At 40.4% G+C, this 19,036-nt stretch overlaps 4 protein-coding genes across 4 annotated transcripts; 1 reads left to right on the top strand and 3 right to left on the bottom strand.

Moving 5' to 3' along the window:
- Positions 1-2,098: 2,098 nt before the first annotated feature.
- Positions 2,099-3,376, bottom strand: LOC134098514 (protein ripply2-like). The gene is made up of 4 exons (XM_062551578.1): positions 3,258-3,376; positions 2,794-2,969; positions 2,536-2,603; positions 2,099-2,418 (listed from the first exon to the last, which is right to left on the bottom strand). The coding sequence occupies exons 2-4, from the start codon at positions 2,929-2,931 to the stop codon at positions 2,265-2,267; spliced, it is 360 nt and encodes a 119-aa protein (XP_062407562.1). The 5' UTR covers positions 2,932-2,969; positions 3,258-3,376; the 3' UTR covers positions 2,099-2,264.
- Positions 3,377-7,858: 4,482 nt separating this feature from the next.
- Positions 7,859-8,594, bottom strand: LOC134097291 (protein ripply2-like). The gene is made up of 3 exons (XM_062550151.1): positions 8,417-8,594; positions 8,162-8,229; positions 7,859-8,039 (listed from the first exon to the last, which is right to left on the bottom strand). The coding sequence occupies exons 1-3, from the start codon at positions 8,555-8,557 to the stop codon at positions 7,886-7,888; spliced, it is 363 nt and encodes a 120-aa protein (XP_062406135.1). The 5' UTR covers positions 8,558-8,594; the 3' UTR covers positions 7,859-7,885.
- Positions 8,595-11,911: 3,317 nt separating this feature from the next.
- Positions 11,912-12,746, bottom strand: LOC134097289 (protein ripply2-like). Its single transcript, XM_062550150.1, has 3 exons — positions 12,535-12,746; positions 12,295-12,362; positions 11,912-12,172 (listed from the first exon to the last, which is right to left on the bottom strand). Exons 1-3 carry the CDS (start codon positions 12,673-12,675, stop codon positions 12,019-12,021), a joined length of 363 nt encoding a protein of 120 aa, XP_062406134.1. The 5' UTR covers positions 12,676-12,746; the 3' UTR covers positions 11,912-12,018.
- Positions 12,747-17,353: 4,607 nt separating this feature from the next.
- Positions 17,354-18,059, top strand: LOC134097369 (protein ripply2-like). Its single transcript, XM_062550255.1, has 3 exons — positions 17,354-17,494; positions 17,614-17,687; positions 17,897-18,059. Exons 1-3 carry the CDS (start codon positions 17,354-17,356, stop codon positions 18,057-18,059), a joined length of 378 nt encoding a protein of 125 aa, XP_062406239.1.
- Positions 18,060-19,036: the final 977 nt, after the last annotated feature.

Raw genomic sequence — 19,036 nt, 5'->3', positions numbered from 1 at the left:
CCAAACAGTACTGAAAAAAACATATGTACAATTAAAGGAGTGCACCATTTTACTATAATACTATAATATTTTATATGGGTAGGGCTACTTAAGCCAGTGAAGATATCACTGAAGATATCAATATTGCTTGCATTTTTTTTATTCAACTTCTCTCTGCAGATGATGTTCACTCTTGTATGGAAATATACATATAAAGGCCATGAAAGACAGAGGTTTATGACATTTTGAATGCTCTGTGTCATTTTGCTGGAAATTTGTTGCATTTTGTATGTGCAATTTTGTGAGTAGACGTTTGAAATATAGACACAGCGTTGTGTTGAAAATGTGTGTAGCCGGTTGTAAAAAAAAATAATTTTGAGTCAGTCACGTTATCGTGTTGGTACATGAGGATGAATCCAATCCTTTGAATGCACAAACTATGATGAAAGAGTGATTTATCCAGCGCCTAGCAATCAACTAAAGAAAACTTGATTTTAACTGTATAGCAGAAATCATATTGAACTACATTCTTCCTGTAGGTCATGCTTACGGATGAGTAATTGATGGGTTAATAATGTCTGTGAACGTGTAAACATTTTACTGTAAATATGAAGTACTTACTATATAGCCAGACCACTGCAGTGTGCAGTACAGTTTGTGACAATAATTTGTGACTAAAAATAAACTTGAGTAGACTCCAATCTGGTCTAATTGTGATATGAATAAATCCAGGTGGACATCGATAACTTTGTGCTAAGATCATTAGTGGATGATTTGTTTCATCCGGGTTTATCTTTACCATCATATACAGGCCTCCGTAGTATAACAACTGCTTGTGAACTCTGACCTCTGTCATAAAAGAAGACTTGGTTCAGTTCCCATGGAGGGGTGTGAACCTGGCTACTGTCCTAGTGTAAATTTGAACACTCAGCCACAGTCAGAAAATCAACACCCACATTCGGGAAAAAAGAACAAAAAAATAATGCGGTACATCATACTCATTGCCATCATTGTCAAATCTGGAGCTGAAATTAGTTTAAATGAATTCCAAATAATAACAATAATGAAATGACAATTGCCTTAAATGACAGGCAAAGTGTAAACTCAGGCAAAATGCAAAATGACTCCTGCATCAACTAATGCTATCATAAGGCATGTAAGTAAGTAAGTAAGTAAGAAGTAAGTACATTTATTTATTTCTAAAAAATCGAACAAAAACAAGATGCTGGTTGGAGCGGCGTTACTCGCCTGCATACCCGTAACCTAGCGACCTAGGCATGTGGGATACCCCATAAAGGAGGGGTCATCACAGCATCTGCACTCCAGAAAAAAAGGCCAGTGATGTGGTCTTTTCTGTGGCAAAAATAAAAACACTATTGTCCAGCATGCTGTTACTGAGGCATTATGACTGATCTTGTAACTTAAATGTTGACTGTGTAATGCTGTGTAATGCTGCCAATTGTACGCATATTGCACCTCTATGAGGGCTATTGAACATGCTGCTTTTACATTCTACCACTTCAACAAGTGGGCTGCAGAACTGTACATAGCTCTGATGGGCTATAGGTTATACCACACTCTAGTGGACAATAGCTGCATAGCATCCTTTGATCGCATTGTGTGTGTGTGTGTGTGTGTGTGTGTGTGTGTGTGTGTGTGTGTGTGTGTGTGTGTGTGTGTGTGTGTGTGTGTGTGTGTGTGTGTGTGTGTGCGTTTGCGTGCGTGTGCGTGTGCGTGTGCGTGTGCGTGTGCGTGTGTGTGCGTGGTGACATGGTGACATTTTGGATAAAGCATCAGCCACCAGCTGGGAATTTCTCTGTTCAAGTGCTACCTGGGTCCCAAGTCCCAACCTCATAACTAGGATAATTTCAAAAATATTCCTGCATAGGCTACTGTTAGTTTCCAAACATGTTACAATGATATTATACTGTAGGTTATAATGACCTTAGACATGTTTTATTCTATGATCAAGGTGTTTCTGTCCACCTGAATCTGCATGTACTGTGAAAAGACAAATAGGCCCACGTAAACAATCTTGGGGATTGGTCATACAGAGTAAACAGAGAGAAATTGTTATTTTTATAGATTTATTTGTTTTATCCCAAGATGGACAATTTACTCATAATCTAAATATCTTAACATATAAATAGTGATATACTTTGAAAAAGTGTTACAAAAATAAAGGTGTTGATAAGCATTAGTTAAATTAGTTATATTTACAATGTTTACAGCGAAATAAATTACAAAATATATTAGGATCCATCTTAAATTCCATTCATAAATATCTAGTTCATTTCTTTCTCGTCTTCCTCGTCACTGTCCTCCTCGTCGCTGGAGTCTGCGTAAAGACAGACGGTCGCCTGGACGGGATAGTTCCGGAGCAGCGCCTCGGCGTCCTGATACAGATAATCATAGCAGCGCGATCGAGGCCAGAATAATCTACAAAGGAAACAAGGTTTGTGTTAGAAACCATAGAAATCCAAAACAATATGATACGTTACGTATGATGAAAACAGAAACTCTGCCAAAGTGATATGATTGAGAGATGAGACTCACTTTACAGGATGTACAAAGCTGTTGGGCTTCTTCGAATCTGATAATTCAACCAGGGATTTGCCGGAAAACTGAAAAAGAAAGGCAAGAAAAAGAAAATAAGTGGGATGAAGGAGAACATGAGAAACAGTTCGCTTTTTATAACATTACAGTTTTTGTTCCGTCATTCTGTCCAGTTTAAGTGATTCAATAGTCTTTATTAATAATGTAGGCTATCTGTCGTATAGTCCATGTTTTAGGCTATGGTTCCTGTAAACTCACCCCATGAGAGTAGGTTCTTTGTTCCAACTCTGGTGTCCACGGTCTCCAAAACAGAGCACGTTCGTGTGTTGGTTCCTGAGTTGTGCTTTCATTATTATATCCGGTGTGTCCAAGGCGAGAATTCATGGTTATCTCCATTGGCCGAGTCTGACAGGTAGCACTCCACACGATTATTCCTGAGTGTTCGATGCAAGTCCTCAGTCTTTCGAGTACGGTAAGTATGTCTTCAAGTCTGAGCGAGGTATCCGTTTATAAAGGAGACGCAACTCGTGCCAAATTGTGGTTTGACACCTTCATGCTGGCAGGCGACGCGTGCTACCGAGGTGCGTAAAGATGCGCCAGAAGCTGGAATGTGTTGAGGCGACAACACTGCGCAAATGGTCGTAAACAATGCTTGCAACAAGGAGAAAAACATTCTAAATGAATGTGGAAATGTTGATAGCGCCACAACCAGTAATAATCACCAATCAAATCATATCATGCAATCCACCGCTGCACCACCAGACAATAGCAGGAACTATAATGGTAGTCTTAAACATTTGAGTGCTTCAGAACTTTTCCATGTGGTGTAAAAAGACCGAATTGTACCTTCAACTGTGTTAAAATAGTCTCTGATAATAACTCATAATGCCAGTCTGACAGCAACTAATTCTGTCCTCAGATGTTAGTGTGTCTGTTCACTTCAGTGTACTAGTGATTCTTTAATACAGTTGTATTACTGTTTATGTTCATACATTTACATTATGAATTCCTTTTGCTGGATCATGTGAGCTATATTACAGGCTATTCAAGGACTCGCAGATGGAGTCAAATCATATCAGACAATTGCAAGAACTATAATGACAGTCTTAAACATGGGTGCTGTGCTAGATTCTTCAATACAATACAATTGTTTACTTATGTTCATGTATTTTCATTACGTATGTTCACAAACTCACCACAGACATAATTCCTTTTGCTGGATCATGTGAGCTATATTACAGGCTATTCAAGGACTCGCAGATGGAACTCTGAGAGCGGTCAGAGTTCAAGACACAGGTCACTAGTGTGTGAACATGAGAACCAGCAGCCACACACCTCAGCCTGGCCAGCCAAGCACCATTAATCGTGTCAAAATCCCCACCATCTATTAGCACGTCTCTCTGTTAGGCTTGGGAAAACATACACAAACACAGAATAGGGACTGACAACTACAGTAAGAAGAAGATTCCACCAAGACTTTTCAGTTCCATTTATATTTGATGAGAGATATTATATTGCAAATGAGGCAAAGTAACTAATAACACACCTGAGAGTAGAATGTTTCTTTGCCATGTATCATCTCCCTACTCCAATGACATTTCCAGTGGGGGCGAAAACTTACATACAAGGCATGCATAAAGCGTGAGGCTGAAATATTAATTAATTAATCAATTCATTCATTCTTTCATTCATTCATTCATTCATTCATTCATTCATTTATGCTGGTTGTAAGTCAGGGTTTAAGTGCCTTGCTCAGAGGTACACTGACATGAAGGAATTGAATCCAAGCCTTTCTAGCTTCTACTTCAATGCCCAGTTCCTCATCCACAATAAATCATCACCTCTCATCTTATCGAGCCCAGCCCCTACCAAATCAACATATCAAAACAAACACACACTCCAGATTGTAAGAACCTAACCTCTCCGACTCTCAGAAAGGTTAGAGTTCAGGACAAGGGTCACAAGTGTGTGAACATGAGAACCAAGAGCCACACACACCTCTGTGTCTCGCTGCTCACTTCTTTCAGTGTGCCAAAATCCTCACTCTCTATTAGCATGTCTCACACATACACACACACACACACACACACAGTGTCTGTCTTTCTGTCTGTTTGTTTGTTTGCTTACAAGATACAGTAACTCAAAAAGTTATGGATGGATTTCGATTTTGGCAGAGGTTTGCGCTCTCTAAGTGCTTAATTTTATTGATGAATTAATTCATTAATTTTCTACTAGCTTCCACTTCAAAGCCCAGTTCCCCAACCACAAAAAGGCATTGCCAGCTTATGAAGACATCACCAGCCCTATCATATCAACATATTAAAACAAAAAGTCAATCAAAAAGTCTGCACTCTCAGAAAGGTTAGAGTTCAGGACAAGGGTCACAAGTGTGTGAACATGAGAACCAAGAGCCACACACACCTCTGTGTCTCGCTGCTCACTTCTTTCAGTGTGTCAAAATCCTCACTCTCTGTTAGCATGTCTCACACACACACACACACACACACACACACACACACACACACACACACACACACACACACACACACACACACACACACACACACACAGTGGACACAAGGATGAATGATCCCATGCCAAATAATGGATCCAGCTGACATTACTGTATCACAGATGCTGTATATCAACTGGCCCTCATTTTGTAAGCCCACTCTTCTGTGGATGAAGTGGTGTGGTATTACCTGCGCACATGGTCGTAAACATCGCTTGCAACATGGAGAAAATAATTCTAAATGAATGTCGAAATGTTGATGACTTGAACCACAACCAGTCAAATCATATCAAACAATTGCAAGAACTATAATGACAGTCTTAAACATGGGTGCTGTGCTAGATTCTTCAATACAGTTGTTTTACTGTTTATGTTCATGTATTTTCATTACGTATGTTCACAAACTCACCACAGACATAATTCCTTTTGCTGGATCATGTGAGCTATATTACAGGCTATTCAAGGACTCGCAGATGGAACTCAGAGAGCGGTCAGAGTTCAAGACACAGGTCACTAGTGTGTGAACATGAGAACCAGCAGCCACACGCCTCAGCCTGGCCAGCCAACCACCATTAATTGTGTCAAAATCCCCACTATCTATTAACACGCCTCTATCTCTCTCTCTCTCTCTCTCTCTCTCTCTCTCTCTCTCTCTCTCTCTCTCTCTCTCTCTCTCTCTCTCACACACACACACACACACACACACACACACACACACACACACACACACACACTGCATGTAGGGATGATGCTTTTACAGTATGTTAACAAAAGCATCCAAAATAGCATTAAAAAAAAAGCATGTAAACCACCTCCGGGTACCTCCACCAAGGAGGTCATGTTTTCATTGGGGTTTGTTGGTTTGTTTGTCTGTCTGTCTTTCTGTCTGTTTGTTTGTTTGCTTACAAGATAACTGAAAAAGTTATGGATGGATTTCGATTTTGGCAGAGGTTTATGCTCTCTGAGTGCTTAATTTTATTGATGAATTAATTAATGAAAGTTCTACTAGCTTCCACTTCAAAGCCCAGTTCCTCAACCACAAAAAGGCATTGCCAGCTTATCAATTAAGACATCGCCAGCCCTATCATATCAACATATTAAAACAAAAAGTCAATCAAAAAGTCTGCACTCTCAGAAAGGTTAGAGTTCAGGACAAGGGTCACAAGTGTGTGAACATGAGAACCAAGAGCCACACACACCTCTGTGTCTCGCCGCTCACTTCTTTCAGTGTGTCTATATCCTCACTCTCTATTAGCATGGCGCACACACACACACACACACACACACACTCTCTTTCTCTCTCTCCTTCTCTCTCTCTCTCTCTCTCTCTCTCTCTCTCTCTCTCTCTCTCACACACACACACACACACACACACACAGACATACAATGTGTTTATCTAGGTTAGGGGCAACCAAGGATGAATTATCCCATGGCAAATAATGGCTTAAGCTGAAACTCACAGATACTGTATTTTACGGTAAATGGCCCTTCCCAGTCATGTCTATTTAAGTCTATTTCTGGTGATTTTCTGATAGTTTGACAGTCTGACAGTTTTCTGGTTTTCCAGTGTTGGCAAATGCTAGATTTATGCTTTTTGAATCTTTGGACTGTTTAAGTTTTGCTAGGTCTCTGAGTTCTGGCTTTTTGCGCTGTACCAACTATACTGTTTCTGCTAATAATAATAATAATAATAATAATAACAATAATAATAATACAATTATTTATAAGTGCCGTTCAAGTCACCCAAAGACACTGCACAATTAAAAGGTTCATGGGTGTTCAACGTCATACGTTTTGACATCAGGCTGGGGTGTTATACATAACATGCTGACAGAAATTACAAACACAGAGGACATGTTGATAGCTAGTAGTTCTACTTCTGTGGAATATTCAGCTCCAGCATATCTGTTTATCTTAGATGTGTATCACAACATCGTCTTATGTGTGGTGACTCATCTTGACCACCCCCCAATTCTTTCTTCAGCCAAAAACTCCATTCTATGATTGTGTGTATGTGTGTAGCCTGGGTGTTCCCATGCTGCCTTGCGCATGATTTGATTCACTCTGCTAAGGCAGCCTGGAAACTACCGCCATCATTTTTGCCTCAGATAGGGGACCAATCACAGAACAGGGGGGAAACAAGACGATGATGAGCTATGCACAGACCTATTTGATAGACATCCATGGCGCCCAATGAACAGATCTGGGCATTTTTTCAAATACGAGAAAATTAACATTTGGTTGACAGACCACGTCTCATTGAGAAGTGGTGGCGCTAGCCAGGCTAGTATGTGTGTGTAATATACACAAAAGTGCTATTGGTCACATACATTTTGTGACCTTTTGGATAAAGCATCAAGCACCAGAGCTGGGAGTTTTGTGTTCAAGTGAAACCTGGGTTCCAAGCCCCAACCTCATAACTAGGATAATTTAAAAAATATTCAGCATACTGCTGTTGCCAAACAATTTACAATGATATTATATGTTAGAATGACCCCCGAATATGTTTGATTCTTTGATCAAGGTGTCTTTGTCCCCCTGAATAACAGCATAGTACTGTGAAAAGACACTTTGGCTAAACAAACTTGGGGATTGGGTAAACAGTAAACAGAGAGAAATGGTTATTTTTAGAGATTTATTTTTTATCCCAAGGTGGACAATTTAGTCATAATTTAAATATCTTAAAATATAAATAGTGATACTTAGAAAGAGTCTTACAAAATAAAGGTGTTGATCAGCATTAATTAAATAAATGATATGTACAATGTTTACACCGAAATAAATTACAAAATATATTAATATCCATCTTTCCAAAATCCAAATTCCATTCATAAATGTCTAGTTCATTTCTTTCTCGACTTCCTCGTCACTGTCCTCCTCGTCGCTGGAGTCTGCGTAAAGACAGACGGTCGCCTGGACGGGATAGTTCCGGAGCAGCGCCTCGGCGTCCTGATACAGATAATCATAGCAGCGTGATCGAGGCCAGAATAACCTACAGAGGAAACAAGAATTGCGTTAGAAACCATAGAAATCCAAAACAATATGATACGTTACATATGATGAAAACAGAACAGAAACTCTGCCAAAGTGATGTGATTGAGAGATGAGACTCACTTTACAGGATGTACAAAGCTGTTGGGCTTCTTTGGATCTGATATTTCAACCAGGGATTTGCCGTACACCTGAAAAACAAAGGAAATAAAAAGAAAATAAGTGTGATGAAGGAAACAGAGAGAGATGATTCGCTTTTTGTAACATTACAGTTATTGTTCAGTCGTTCTGTCCAGTTGACTTGATTCAATAGCTTTTACTAATCCGTTAATTCTGTCATATGGTCCATGTTTTAGGCTATGGTTCCTATAAACTCACCCCATGAGAGTCCGATCTTTGTTCCAATTCTTCTTGTGTCCACGGTCTCCAAAACAGAGCACGTTCCTGTGTTGGTTCGTGAGTTGTGCTTTCATTATTATATCCGGTTTGTCCAAGGAAAGAATTCATGGTTATCTCCATTGACCTAGTCTGATTATTCCTGAGTGTTTGATGCCAGTCTTCCGTTCAGTCCTTCGAGTAAGTATGTCTTCAAATCTGAGCGAGGTATCCGTTTATAAAGGAGAAGCAACTCGTGCCAAATTGTGGTTTGACACCTTCATGTTCATGCTGGCAGGCGACGCGTGCTACCGAGGTGCGTAAACGTGCGCCAGAAGGGGTGTGTTGAGGCGACAACACTGCGCAAATGGTCGTAAACAATGCTTGAAACAAGGAGAAAAACATTCTAAATGAATGTAGAAATGTTGATAGCGCCACAACCAGTAATAATCACCAATCAAATCATATCATGCAATCCACCGCTGCATCACCAGACAATAGCAGGAACTATAGTCAGTCTTAAACATTTGAGTGCTTCAGCTGAACTTTTCCATGTGCATGGTGTAAAAAATAAAGACCTGAACTGTATCTTCAACGGTGTTACAGTAAAATAATCTCTGATAACAACTGATAACGCAAGTCGGACAGAGCAACTAATTCTGTCCTCAGATGATACTGTTTCTGTTCACTTCACTGTACTAGTGATTCTTTAATACAGTCGTTTTACTGTTTATGTTCATTTACATTAAGTGTGTTCATAGACTCACCAGACATAATTCCTTTTGCTGGATCATGTGAGCTACTGTATATTACAGGCTACTCAAGGACTCGATGGAACTCTGAGAGCGGTCAGAGTTCAAGACACAGGTCACTAGTGTGTGAACATGAGAACCAGCAGCCACACACCTCAGCCTGGCCAGCCAAGCACCATTAATCGTGTCAAAATCCCCACTATCTATTAACACGTCTCTCTGTTAGGCTTGGGAAAACATACACAAACACAGAATAGGGACTGACAACTACAGTAAGAAGAAGATTCCGCCAAGACTTTTCATTTCCATTTATTTTCAATGAGAGACATTATATTGCAAATGAGGCAAAGTAACTAATAACACACCTGAGAGTAGAAATGTTTCTTTGCCATGTATCATCTCCCTTCTCCAATGACATTTCCAGTGGGGGGGCGAAAACTTAAGACATACAAGGCATGTATAAAGCGTGAGGCTGAAATATTAATCAATCAATCAATCAATCAATTCATTCATGCATTCATTCATTCATGCATTCATTCATTCATTCATTCATTCATTCATTCATTCATTTATGCTGGTTGTAAGTCAGGGTTTAAGTGCCTTGCTCACTGGTACAACACTGGCATGAAGGAATTGAATCTAAGCCTTTCTACTGTAGCTTCCACTTCAATGCCCAGTTCCTCATCCACAATAAATCACCACCCCTCATCTTATCGAGACATCACCAGCCCCTATCAAATCAACATATCAAAACAAACACACACAGGGTTCTCCAGATTGTAAGAACCTAACCTCTCCGACTCTCAGAAAGGTTAGAGTTCAGGACAAGGGTCACAAGTGTGTGAACATGAGAACCAAGAGCCACACACACCTCTGTGTCTCGCCGCTCACTTCTTTCAGTGTGTCAAAATCCTCACTCTCTGTTAGCATGTCACACACACACACACACACAGGGATGAATGATCCCATGCCAAATAATGGCTCCAACTGACATTATCACAGACACTGTATATCGACTGGCCCTCATTTTGTAAGCCCACTCTTCTGTGGATGAAGTGGTGTGGTATTACCTGTGCAAATGGTCGTAAACATCGCTTGCAACGTGGAGAAAAGAATTCTAAGTGAATGTCGAAATGTCGATAACTTGAACCACAACCAGTCAAATCATATCAGACTATTGCAAGAACTATATGACAGTCTTAAAGAGACCCTATGCAACAAGGGTCACAAGTGTGTGAACATGAGAACCAAAAGCCACACACACTGTGTCTCGCCACTCACTTCTTTCAGTGTGTCAAAATCCTCACTCTCTTTTAGCATGGCGCACACACACACACACACACACACACACTCTCTTTCTCTCTCTCACACACACACACACACACACACACAGACATACAATGTGCTTATCTAGGATAGGGGCAACCAAGGATGAATTATCCCATGGCAAATAATGGCTTAAGCTGAAACTCACAGATACTGTATTTTACGGTAAATGGCCCTTCCAAGTCATGTCTATTTAAGTCTATTTCTGGTGATTTTCTGATAGTTTGACAGTCTGACAGTTTTCTGGTTTTCCAGTGTTGGCAAATGCTAGATTTATGCTTTTTGAATCTGTGGACTGTTTAAGTTTTGTTAGGTCTCTGAGTTCTGGCTTTTTGCGCTGTACCAACTATACTGTTTCTGCTAATAATAATAATAATAATAATAATAACAATAATAATAATACAATTATTTATAAGTGCCGTTCAAGTCACCCAAAGACACTGCACAATTAAAAGGTTCATGGGTGTTCAACGTCATACGTTTTGAGATCAGGCTGGGGTGTTATACATAACATGCTGACAGAAATTACAAACACAGAGGACATGTTGATAGCTAGTAGTTCTACTTCTGTGGAATATTCAGCTCCAGCATATCTGTTTATCTTAGATGTGTATCACAACATCGTCTTATGTGTGGTGACTCATCTTGACCACCCCCCAATTCTTTCTTCAGCCAAAAACTCCATTCTATGATTGTGTGTATGTGTGTAGCCTGGGTGTTCCCATGCTGCCTTGCGCATGATTTGATTCACTCTGCTAAGGCAGCCTGGAAACTACCGCCCTAATTTTTGCCTCAGATAGGGGACCAATCACAGAACAGGGGGGAAACAAGACGATGATGAGCTATGCACAGACCTATTTGATAGACATCCATGGCGCCCAATGAACAGATCTGGGCATTTTTTCAAATACGAGAAAATTAACATTTGGTTGACAGACCACGTCTCATTGAGAAGTGGTGGCGCTAGCCAGGCTAGTATGTGTGTGTAATATACACAAAAGTGCTATTGGTCACATACATTTTGTGACCTTTTGGATAAAGCATCAAGCACCAGAGCTGGGAGTTTTGTGTTCAAGTGAAACCTGGGTTCCAAGCCCCAACCTCATAACTAGGATAATTTAAAAAATATTCAGCATACTGCTGTTGCCAAACAATTTACAATGATATTATATGTTAGAATGACCCCCGAATATGTTTGATTCTTTGATCAAGGTGTCTTTGTCCCCCTGAATAACAGCATAGTACTGTGAAAAGACACTTTGGCTAAACAAACGTGGGGATTGGGTAAACAGTAAACAGAGAGAAATGGTTATTTTTAGAGATTTATTTTTTATCCCAAGGTGGACAATTTAGTCATAATTTAAATATCTTAAAATATAAATAGTGATACTTAGAAAGAGTCTTACAAAATAAAGGTGTTGATCAGCATTAATTAAATAAATTATATGTACAATGTTTACAAAAACAATAAATTACAAAATATATTAATATCCATCTTTCCAAAATCCAAATTCCATTCATAAATGTCTAGTTCATTTCTTTCTCAACTTCCTCGTCACTGTCCTCCTCGTCGCTGGAGTCTGCGTAAAGACAGACGGTCGCCTGGAAGGGATAGTTCCGGAGCAGCGCCTCGGCGTCCTGATACAGATAATCATAGCAGCGTGATCGAGGCCAGAATAACCTACAGAGGAAACAAGAATTGCGTTAGAAACCATAGAAATCCAAAACAATATGATACGTTACATATGATGAAAACAGAACAGAAACTCTGCCAAAGTGATGTGATTGAGAGATGAGACTCACTTTACAGGATGTACAAAGCTGTTGGGCTTCTTTGGATCTGATAATTCAACCAGGGATTTGCCGTACACCTGAAAAACAAAGGAAATAAAAAGAAAATAAGTGTGATGAAGGAAACAGAGAGAGATGATTCGCTTTTTGTAACATTACAGTTATTGTTCAGTCGTTCTGTCCAGTTGATTCAATAATCCGTTAATTCTGTCATATGGTCCATGTTTTAGGCTATGGTTCCTGTAAACTCACCCCATGAGAGTCCGATCTTTGTTCCAATTCTTTTTGTGTCCACGGTCTCCAAAACAGAGCACGTTCCTGTGTTGGTTCGTGAGTTGTGCTTTCATTATTATATCCGGTTTGTCCAAGGAAAGAATTCATGGTTATCTCCATTGACCTAGTCTGACAGGTAGCACTCCGCACGATTATTCCTGAGTGTTCGATGCAAGTCTTGCGTTCAGTCCTTCGAGTAAGTATGTCTTCAAGTCTGAGCGAGGTATCCGTTTATAAAGGAGAAGCAACTCGTGCCAAATTGTGGTTTGACACCTTCATGCTGGCAGGCGACGCGTGCTACCGAGGTGCGTAAACATGCGCCAGAAGCTGGAATGTGTTGAGGCGACAACACTGCGCAAATGGTCGTAAACAATGCTTGCAACAAGGAGAAAAACATTCTAAATGAATGTGGAAATGTTGATAGCGCCACAACCAGTAATAATCACCAATCAAATCATATCATGCAATCCACCGCTGCACCACCAGACAATAGCAGGAACTATAATGACAGTCTTAAACATTTGAGTGCTTCAGAACTTTTCCGTGTGCATGGTGTAAAAACTAAAGACCTGAACTGTATGGTGTTAAAATAATCTCTGATAACAACTGATAACGCAAGTCTGACAGAGCAACTAATTCTGTCCTCAGATGATACTGTTTCTGTTCACTTCACTGTACTAGTGATTCTTTAATACAGTTGTTTTACTGTTTATGTTCATTTACATTAGCCTACATGTGTTCATAGACTCACCAGACATAATTCATAGATCATGTGAGCTACATTACAGGCTAATCAGGGACTCACAGATGGAACTCTGAGAGCGGTCAGAGTTCAAGACACAGGTCACTAGTGTGTGAACATGAGAACCAGCAGCCACACACCTCAGCCTGGCCAGCCAAGCACCATTAATCGTGTCAAAATCCCCACTATCTATTAACACGTCTCTCTGTTAGGCTTGGGAAAACATACACAAACACAGAATAGGGACTGACAACTACAGTAAGAAGTAAGACTTTTCAGTTCCATTTATTTTTGATGAGAGATATTATATTGCAAATGAGGCAAAATACCTATTACACACCTGAGAGTGGATGTTATCTCACTCACACAGACACACACACACACACACACATATGCACACGCACACACACACACACACACACACTGCAAGTAGACAGATTCTTTCACAACAAAAGCATACACAATTTAAAAAAACAAGACTGTAAGAGAATTAATTAATTCATTACATTTAAGCTGAACAGATGAGTCTTCAGAAATCCAATCAAAATCAGTAGAATCACCAGGTGGGAACGACATGCAAAGTTGAATATTATCGACATAGCATGCCAAAATACAATCTGAACAGTAATCAGCAGGTGGAAAAGACATATTGTCTGTGTAGCATGCCACAATACAATCTGAACACAAACAGTAAATCATCTGGTGAGAGAGACAGGTAAAGTTGAGTATCATCCGCCACAACAGGCAAATCCATGAGAGTGTATGACCTAGAGGTGGTGTGCATAGAGAAGCGAAGGGGCCATAATGCAAGCGGTCAGAGTTCAAGACACAGGTCACTCACTAGTGTGTGAACATGAGAACCAGCAGCCACACACCTCAGCCTGGCCAGCCAAGCACCATTCATCGTGTCAAAATCCCCACTACCTATTAGCGCTCTCTCTCTCTCTTACACACACACACACACACACACACACACACACACACACACACACACACACACTGTAGACAGGGTTTTTTTCATATTAACAAAAGCATACAAAAAACATGCAAACCATGACTGCAAGAGAATTAATGTAAGCTGAACAGATGAGTCTTGAAAGTTACATGTGTCGTCTTTGGCTGATTACAGTAAAGACCAGACGAGCTGCAGCATTCTGAACCATCTGTAATGGTCTCTTTACACAAGCAGGCAGGCCAGCTAAGAATGCTTGTACAAGAAATCGTGTGCCATATTGTGTCAGATCAGGTCTGATCTTCCAAAAGTTCTAAGGGATACTGACATGATTTTGCAGTCGAGGCTACGTGCTCAGAGAAAGTTAGTCCATCATCAGTGGTGATGTCCAGGTTATGTGCTAATTTAGTTGGGGTCAGTGAAGATGTGGAAGGCTGGATACTAATCCGCTGGGGAGAAGCCTTATTAGCTGGAAACAGCAAAACATCACTTATGGATAGATTAAGCTGGAGGTACCAATTTTCATCCAGACCAGACCAGAAATATCCCTGAGGCATGCAGAAAACAGATCAAAAGCAGCAGAATCATCAGGTGAGTTAAATCAGGTGAGAGGTAAAGTTTAGTATCATCCGCAATAATAACAGGTTTGGTCTCGCCTAAGGAAGTGGTGTGCATAGAGAAAAGAAGGGGCCATAATACTGATCCCTCAGGTACACCTGTGGTGAGGCCATGAGAATTATAGTAAATACACATTGAGCAAGATGCTTACATGAACAGCAGTTACAAATATCACTTACTCATAGGCTTGGGAAAACACACACAAACACAGAAAAGGGACTGACAAGAGGAAGATTCCGCCAAGACTTTTCACAACCTTACAGTGTCAGAGTAAACAAGTAAGAAAGGTTCCGTTTATTTTTAATAAGATATATTATATCGCAAATGAGGCAGAGTAACTGGTACAGTAGCACGCCTGAGAATAGAAATGTTTCTTTGCCATTTATCATCTCCCTACTCCAATGACATTTTCAGTGGGGACGGAAACTTACAGTAAGCTTCATAAGACATACAAGACATGTATAAAGTGTGAGGCTGTTAGAGATAATTAAAGATTAATAAACAAAATCATTCATTCATTTATGCTGGTAGTAAGTCAGGGTTTAAGTGCCTTGCTCAGAGGTACAACACTGGTAGGAAGGAATTATCATATCAACATACTGTATCAAAACAAATACACATAGGGTCCTCTAGATTGTAGAACCTAACCTCTCTGACTCTCAGAAAGGTTAGAGTTCAGGACAAGGGTCACAAGTGTGTGAACATGAGAACCAAAAGCCACACACACCTCTGTGTATCGCCACTCTCTTCTTTCAGTGTGTCAAAATCATCACTCTCTATTAGCATGTCACACACAGACACAAACAGTGTGTGAATGTAAATTAGGGTCAACCAAGGATGAATTATCCCATGCCAAATAATACTGTATATCAAGTGACCTTATTTTATAAGCCTAATCTTCTATGGATGAAGTGATGTGGTATTACCTTGTCAGTCATGTCTATTCAAGTCTATCTCCGGTTCTTTTCTGATTTGTTTGTTTTCTAAACTTTGGACAGTTTCTTGTTGTTTTTTTCAGTGTCTGTATGTTTTTTTGAAACTATGGTCTGTCTGAAGGCATTATACATTACATGTGATGCTGTGTATTATATACATTATACATATTAATATTATACATATTATTATACATTACATGTGATACATGTGATTACATGTGATGATGGCAGCCGTGGTGTACTGGTTAGCGCATCGGGCTCGTAACCGGAGGGTTGCCGGTTCGATCCCCGACCAGTCCACCACAGCTGAAGTGCCCTTGAGCAAGGCACCTAACCCCTCACTGCTCCCCGAGCGCCGCTGGTTGGGCAGGCAGCTCACTGCTCTGGGTTGTGTGATTCACCTCACTGTGTGTTCACTGTGTGCTGTGTGTTCACTAATTCGGTTAAATTGGGTCAAATGCAGAGAACTGAATTTCCCTCACGGGATCAAAAAAGTATACATTCTATTCTATTCTATTCTATTCTATTCATAAGCGTTACACATTACAGACAGACAGAAATGACAAACACAGAGAACATTTTGATAGCCAGGTTTTCTATTTCTGTGGAATATTCAGCTCCAGCGTATTTGCTTACACATGGTGAAGAGATATGGGCCAATAATGCTCTCTCTCTCTGTGTGTGTGTGTGTGTGTGTGTGTGTGTGTGTGTGTGTGTGTGTGTGTGTGTGTGTGAGAGAGAGAGAGAGAGAGAGAGACATGCTTATAGAGTGAGGATTTTGACACACTGGAAGAGGTGATCAGTGGGAAACACAGAGGTGTGTTTGGTTCTTGGTTCTCATGTTCACAGGTCCCAGCGTGTCCCCACTTTGCCCTGACCTCAATGTGAACATCTCTTCATGTTATGGCACCACATGCAAATGTTTTTATGTCCAAATTGTTGCAATGGATTGCGTCTCTAGTATATGAATATCACCAGTAACTCTTGAAAACTAAATCTATGTTGTTTCTGAATAAAGAAAAAGAAAAAACAAATACAAAAATAGTTTAACTTGTATTTAGTTCAAAAGAACATAGCCTAAGAAAGTAGATGACTACAGGCTGTGGAAGCATGGATGATTTTTCAGTAGATCCCTTATTTTATGTGGCCGGACACTCATTGAAGGCTTGGGATCAATGCACAACGAGTATATCTTATAACGAGTATAACGTGGCTCAGAGCTAACTCCTGTTAAAAAACGGATTCCAACTATATGAGCAGTGGCAACAATATCCCCAACCGCTAGATCTAGATCAGGCAAATGCGTATACCTTTCCTGAGTGTGTTCAAGATGGAATGCCATGCCATTTGCACAACATACGCAGCTGACACTTCAACACACCTGCTTGATGTCGCACCTTCGGAGCACGCGTCGCCTGCCGCTCTGAGGTGTCAAGACACAATTTGGCACGAGCGGGTTTTCCTGTATAAAATAGCGAGCTGCTCCGGGGCAGCTAGACACACTCCGCAGACTCTGAGGACTTAAACACGCACGAACAGCTCACAGAAACTATGGATAATTTTACCTGCCACTTCGGAACTAAGGAGATAAGCGACTTCCACTCAGGACGTACTGGATATACCGATGAAAACGCCTCTCTGTGGAGACCATGGACACAAGATCATTGTGGTCGAGGGACGGGCTCAGTTACGGTAAGAGACTTCAAAACTTGAAAAGAGAAGAAAAAAGGTTGTCCTGACATTTGCTGACTTTTGCATTGATTTTAGCCTGTCTGTTCGTCAAAAGCTTACATTTTCCGATTATATTTCAGGCTCGCATCAACACCAGCTCTTACGCATTACCAGATGCCACAAAGAAACCCAGAGAGGTCGTCCACCCTGTGAAGTAAGTGTTCTTGAAAATCATGATTTACAGTTAGGCCTATATGATTAAACAATACAGAACATACATGTATGTCTTTAGGCACTCTAAGACGCTATCTCCCATGTGACTGCTTTTGGCTAGCCATGCCCATTAAGGCTAGTAATTGTATTATGGTCCATGCCGATGTGATGTCTTACCCGTGTTTCTTTCTTTCTTCTTTTTTTTGGTAGGTTGTTCTGGCCAAAATCGCAATGCTTTGATTATTTGTACCAGGATGCAGAGATGCTGCTCCAAAACTACCCCGTCCAGGCGACCATCTGCCCTTATGCCGAATCCAGCGGTGACGAAGATGAGGAGGACAGTGACGAGGAGGACGAGAAAGAAATGAACTGAAGCGTACTTGTGATCTAAGAGTTTATAAAACCAGTCTAGTCTAATATATTCTCTAATTTATATGTGTACAAAGTGTAGATATGAATAGAAACATGTTTATTTTCATAATACTTTTTATATTTTATTTATTGTTATTAATTATGTCAATAAATTATTTTTCCAGTCACTTATTTCTGTATTTGCTCTTGTTTCTGTGATCTAAAATTGGCCTATTGGCCTTTCAAACACACATACACACGCACTCGCATGTGCACACACCCACACACACTGTGTATACTATATATACAGTAACTTAGGCTAGCCCAGTGTTTAAAATATAGGGCCTAACTATGGCAAGTTTGGAATTTTATACGATAAGTTGACTGTTAAATAGCGTGCTGTGGTCGCAGCCCAAAAACAATAGGTACAACTTGCCCACCTCCATCACATCTGGAGATGGATATTCTGCACCTTCCACACAAATGGATGTTCTGCACCCTCCACATAAATGGATAATCTGTGCCAATGATCGAAGCCAAGACCACTGGCACCACATCCTTTTTCAGTTTCTTATGACATTGGCCGGGTTTCCCAGATTCGTTAAGAAGCTCTTAAGTGCTAAGAACTTCTTAGAAACGTTCTTAGAACGTTCTTACAGCGCTCCAAAGAAGTTCTTAGCACTTAAGAGCTTCTTAACGAATTTGGGAAACCCGGCCATTTTAATTGAGGAGCCAGTTTAAGTGCTTAATGTTTGCTAATCTTTTCAGATTAGGCTGTCTCCTTTATGATAATTATGTGTGTAGTTTGTAAAAGATCAGATTCCAATTATAACTTTGTCAGTTCCTACACATAAATCTGGTGCACCCATTTTTGCAGAGGTCAGGTAAGGAGGAAATGAAGCTCAATTTGTCAATTTGGCAGGGGAGAGGAGGCACCAAACAGCTACTTAAACAAACAAAGTGGGGGCAGCCGGTCCCCCAAACAAACACAAAACCCTG

This window comes from Sardina pilchardus, chromosome 12 (genome assembly GCF_963854185.1).
Source record: "Sardina pilchardus chromosome 12, fSarPil1.1, whole genome shotgun sequence".
In the NCBI taxonomy this organism is placed as follows: domain Eukaryota; kingdom Metazoa; phylum Chordata; class Actinopteri; order Clupeiformes; family Clupeidae; genus Sardina; species Sardina pilchardus.
Note: the sequence above shows the minus strand (reverse complement) of the source record. Positions and strands in the feature narration are given on the sequence as shown.

Coding starts and splice junctions, on each gene's coding strand:
- LOC134097289 (XM_062550150.1), bottom strand. CDS start 12,675: ATGGAGATAACCATGAATTCTTTCCTTGGACAAACCGGATATAATAAT. Junction 12,363..12,534: donor AAAGATCGGACTCTCATGGG/GTGAGTTTACAG, acceptor TTTGTTTTTCAG/GTGTACGGCAAATCCCTGGT. Junction 12,173..12,294: donor AGCTTTGTACATCCTGTAAA/GTGAGTCTCATC, acceptor TTTCCTCTGTAG/GTTATTCTGGCCTCGATCAC.
- LOC134098514 (XM_062551578.1), bottom strand. CDS start 2,931: ATGGAGATAACCATGAATTCTCGCCTTGGACACACCGGATATAATAAT. Junction 2,604..2,793: donor AAAGAACCTACTCTCATGGG/GTGAGTTTACAG, acceptor TTTCTTTTTCAG/TTTTCCGGCAAATCCCTGGT. Junction 2,419..2,535: donor AGCTTTGTACATCCTGTAAA/GTGAGTCTCATC, acceptor TTTCCTTTGTAG/ATTATTCTGGCCTCGATCGC.
- LOC134097291 (XM_062550151.1), bottom strand. CDS start 8,557: ATGGAGATAACCATGAATTCTTTCCTTGGACAAACCGGATATAATAAT. Junction 8,230..8,416: donor AAAGATCGGACTCTCATGGG/GTGAGTTTATAG, acceptor TTTGTTTTTCAG/GTGTACGGCAAATCCCTGGT. Junction 8,040..8,161: donor AGCTTTGTACATCCTGTAAA/GTGAGTCTCATC, acceptor TTTCCTCTGTAG/GTTATTCTGGCCTCGATCAC.
- LOC134097369 (XM_062550255.1), top strand. CDS start 17,354: ATGGATAATTTTACCTGCCACTTCGGAACTAAGGAGATAAGCGACTTC. Junction 17,495..17,613: donor GAGGGACGGGCTCAGTTACG/GTAAGAGACTTC, acceptor ATTATATTTCAG/GCTCGCATCAACACCAGCTC. Junction 17,688..17,896: donor GAGGTCGTCCACCCTGTGAA/GTAAGTGTTCTT, acceptor TTTTTTTGGTAG/GTTGTTCTGGCCAAAATCGC.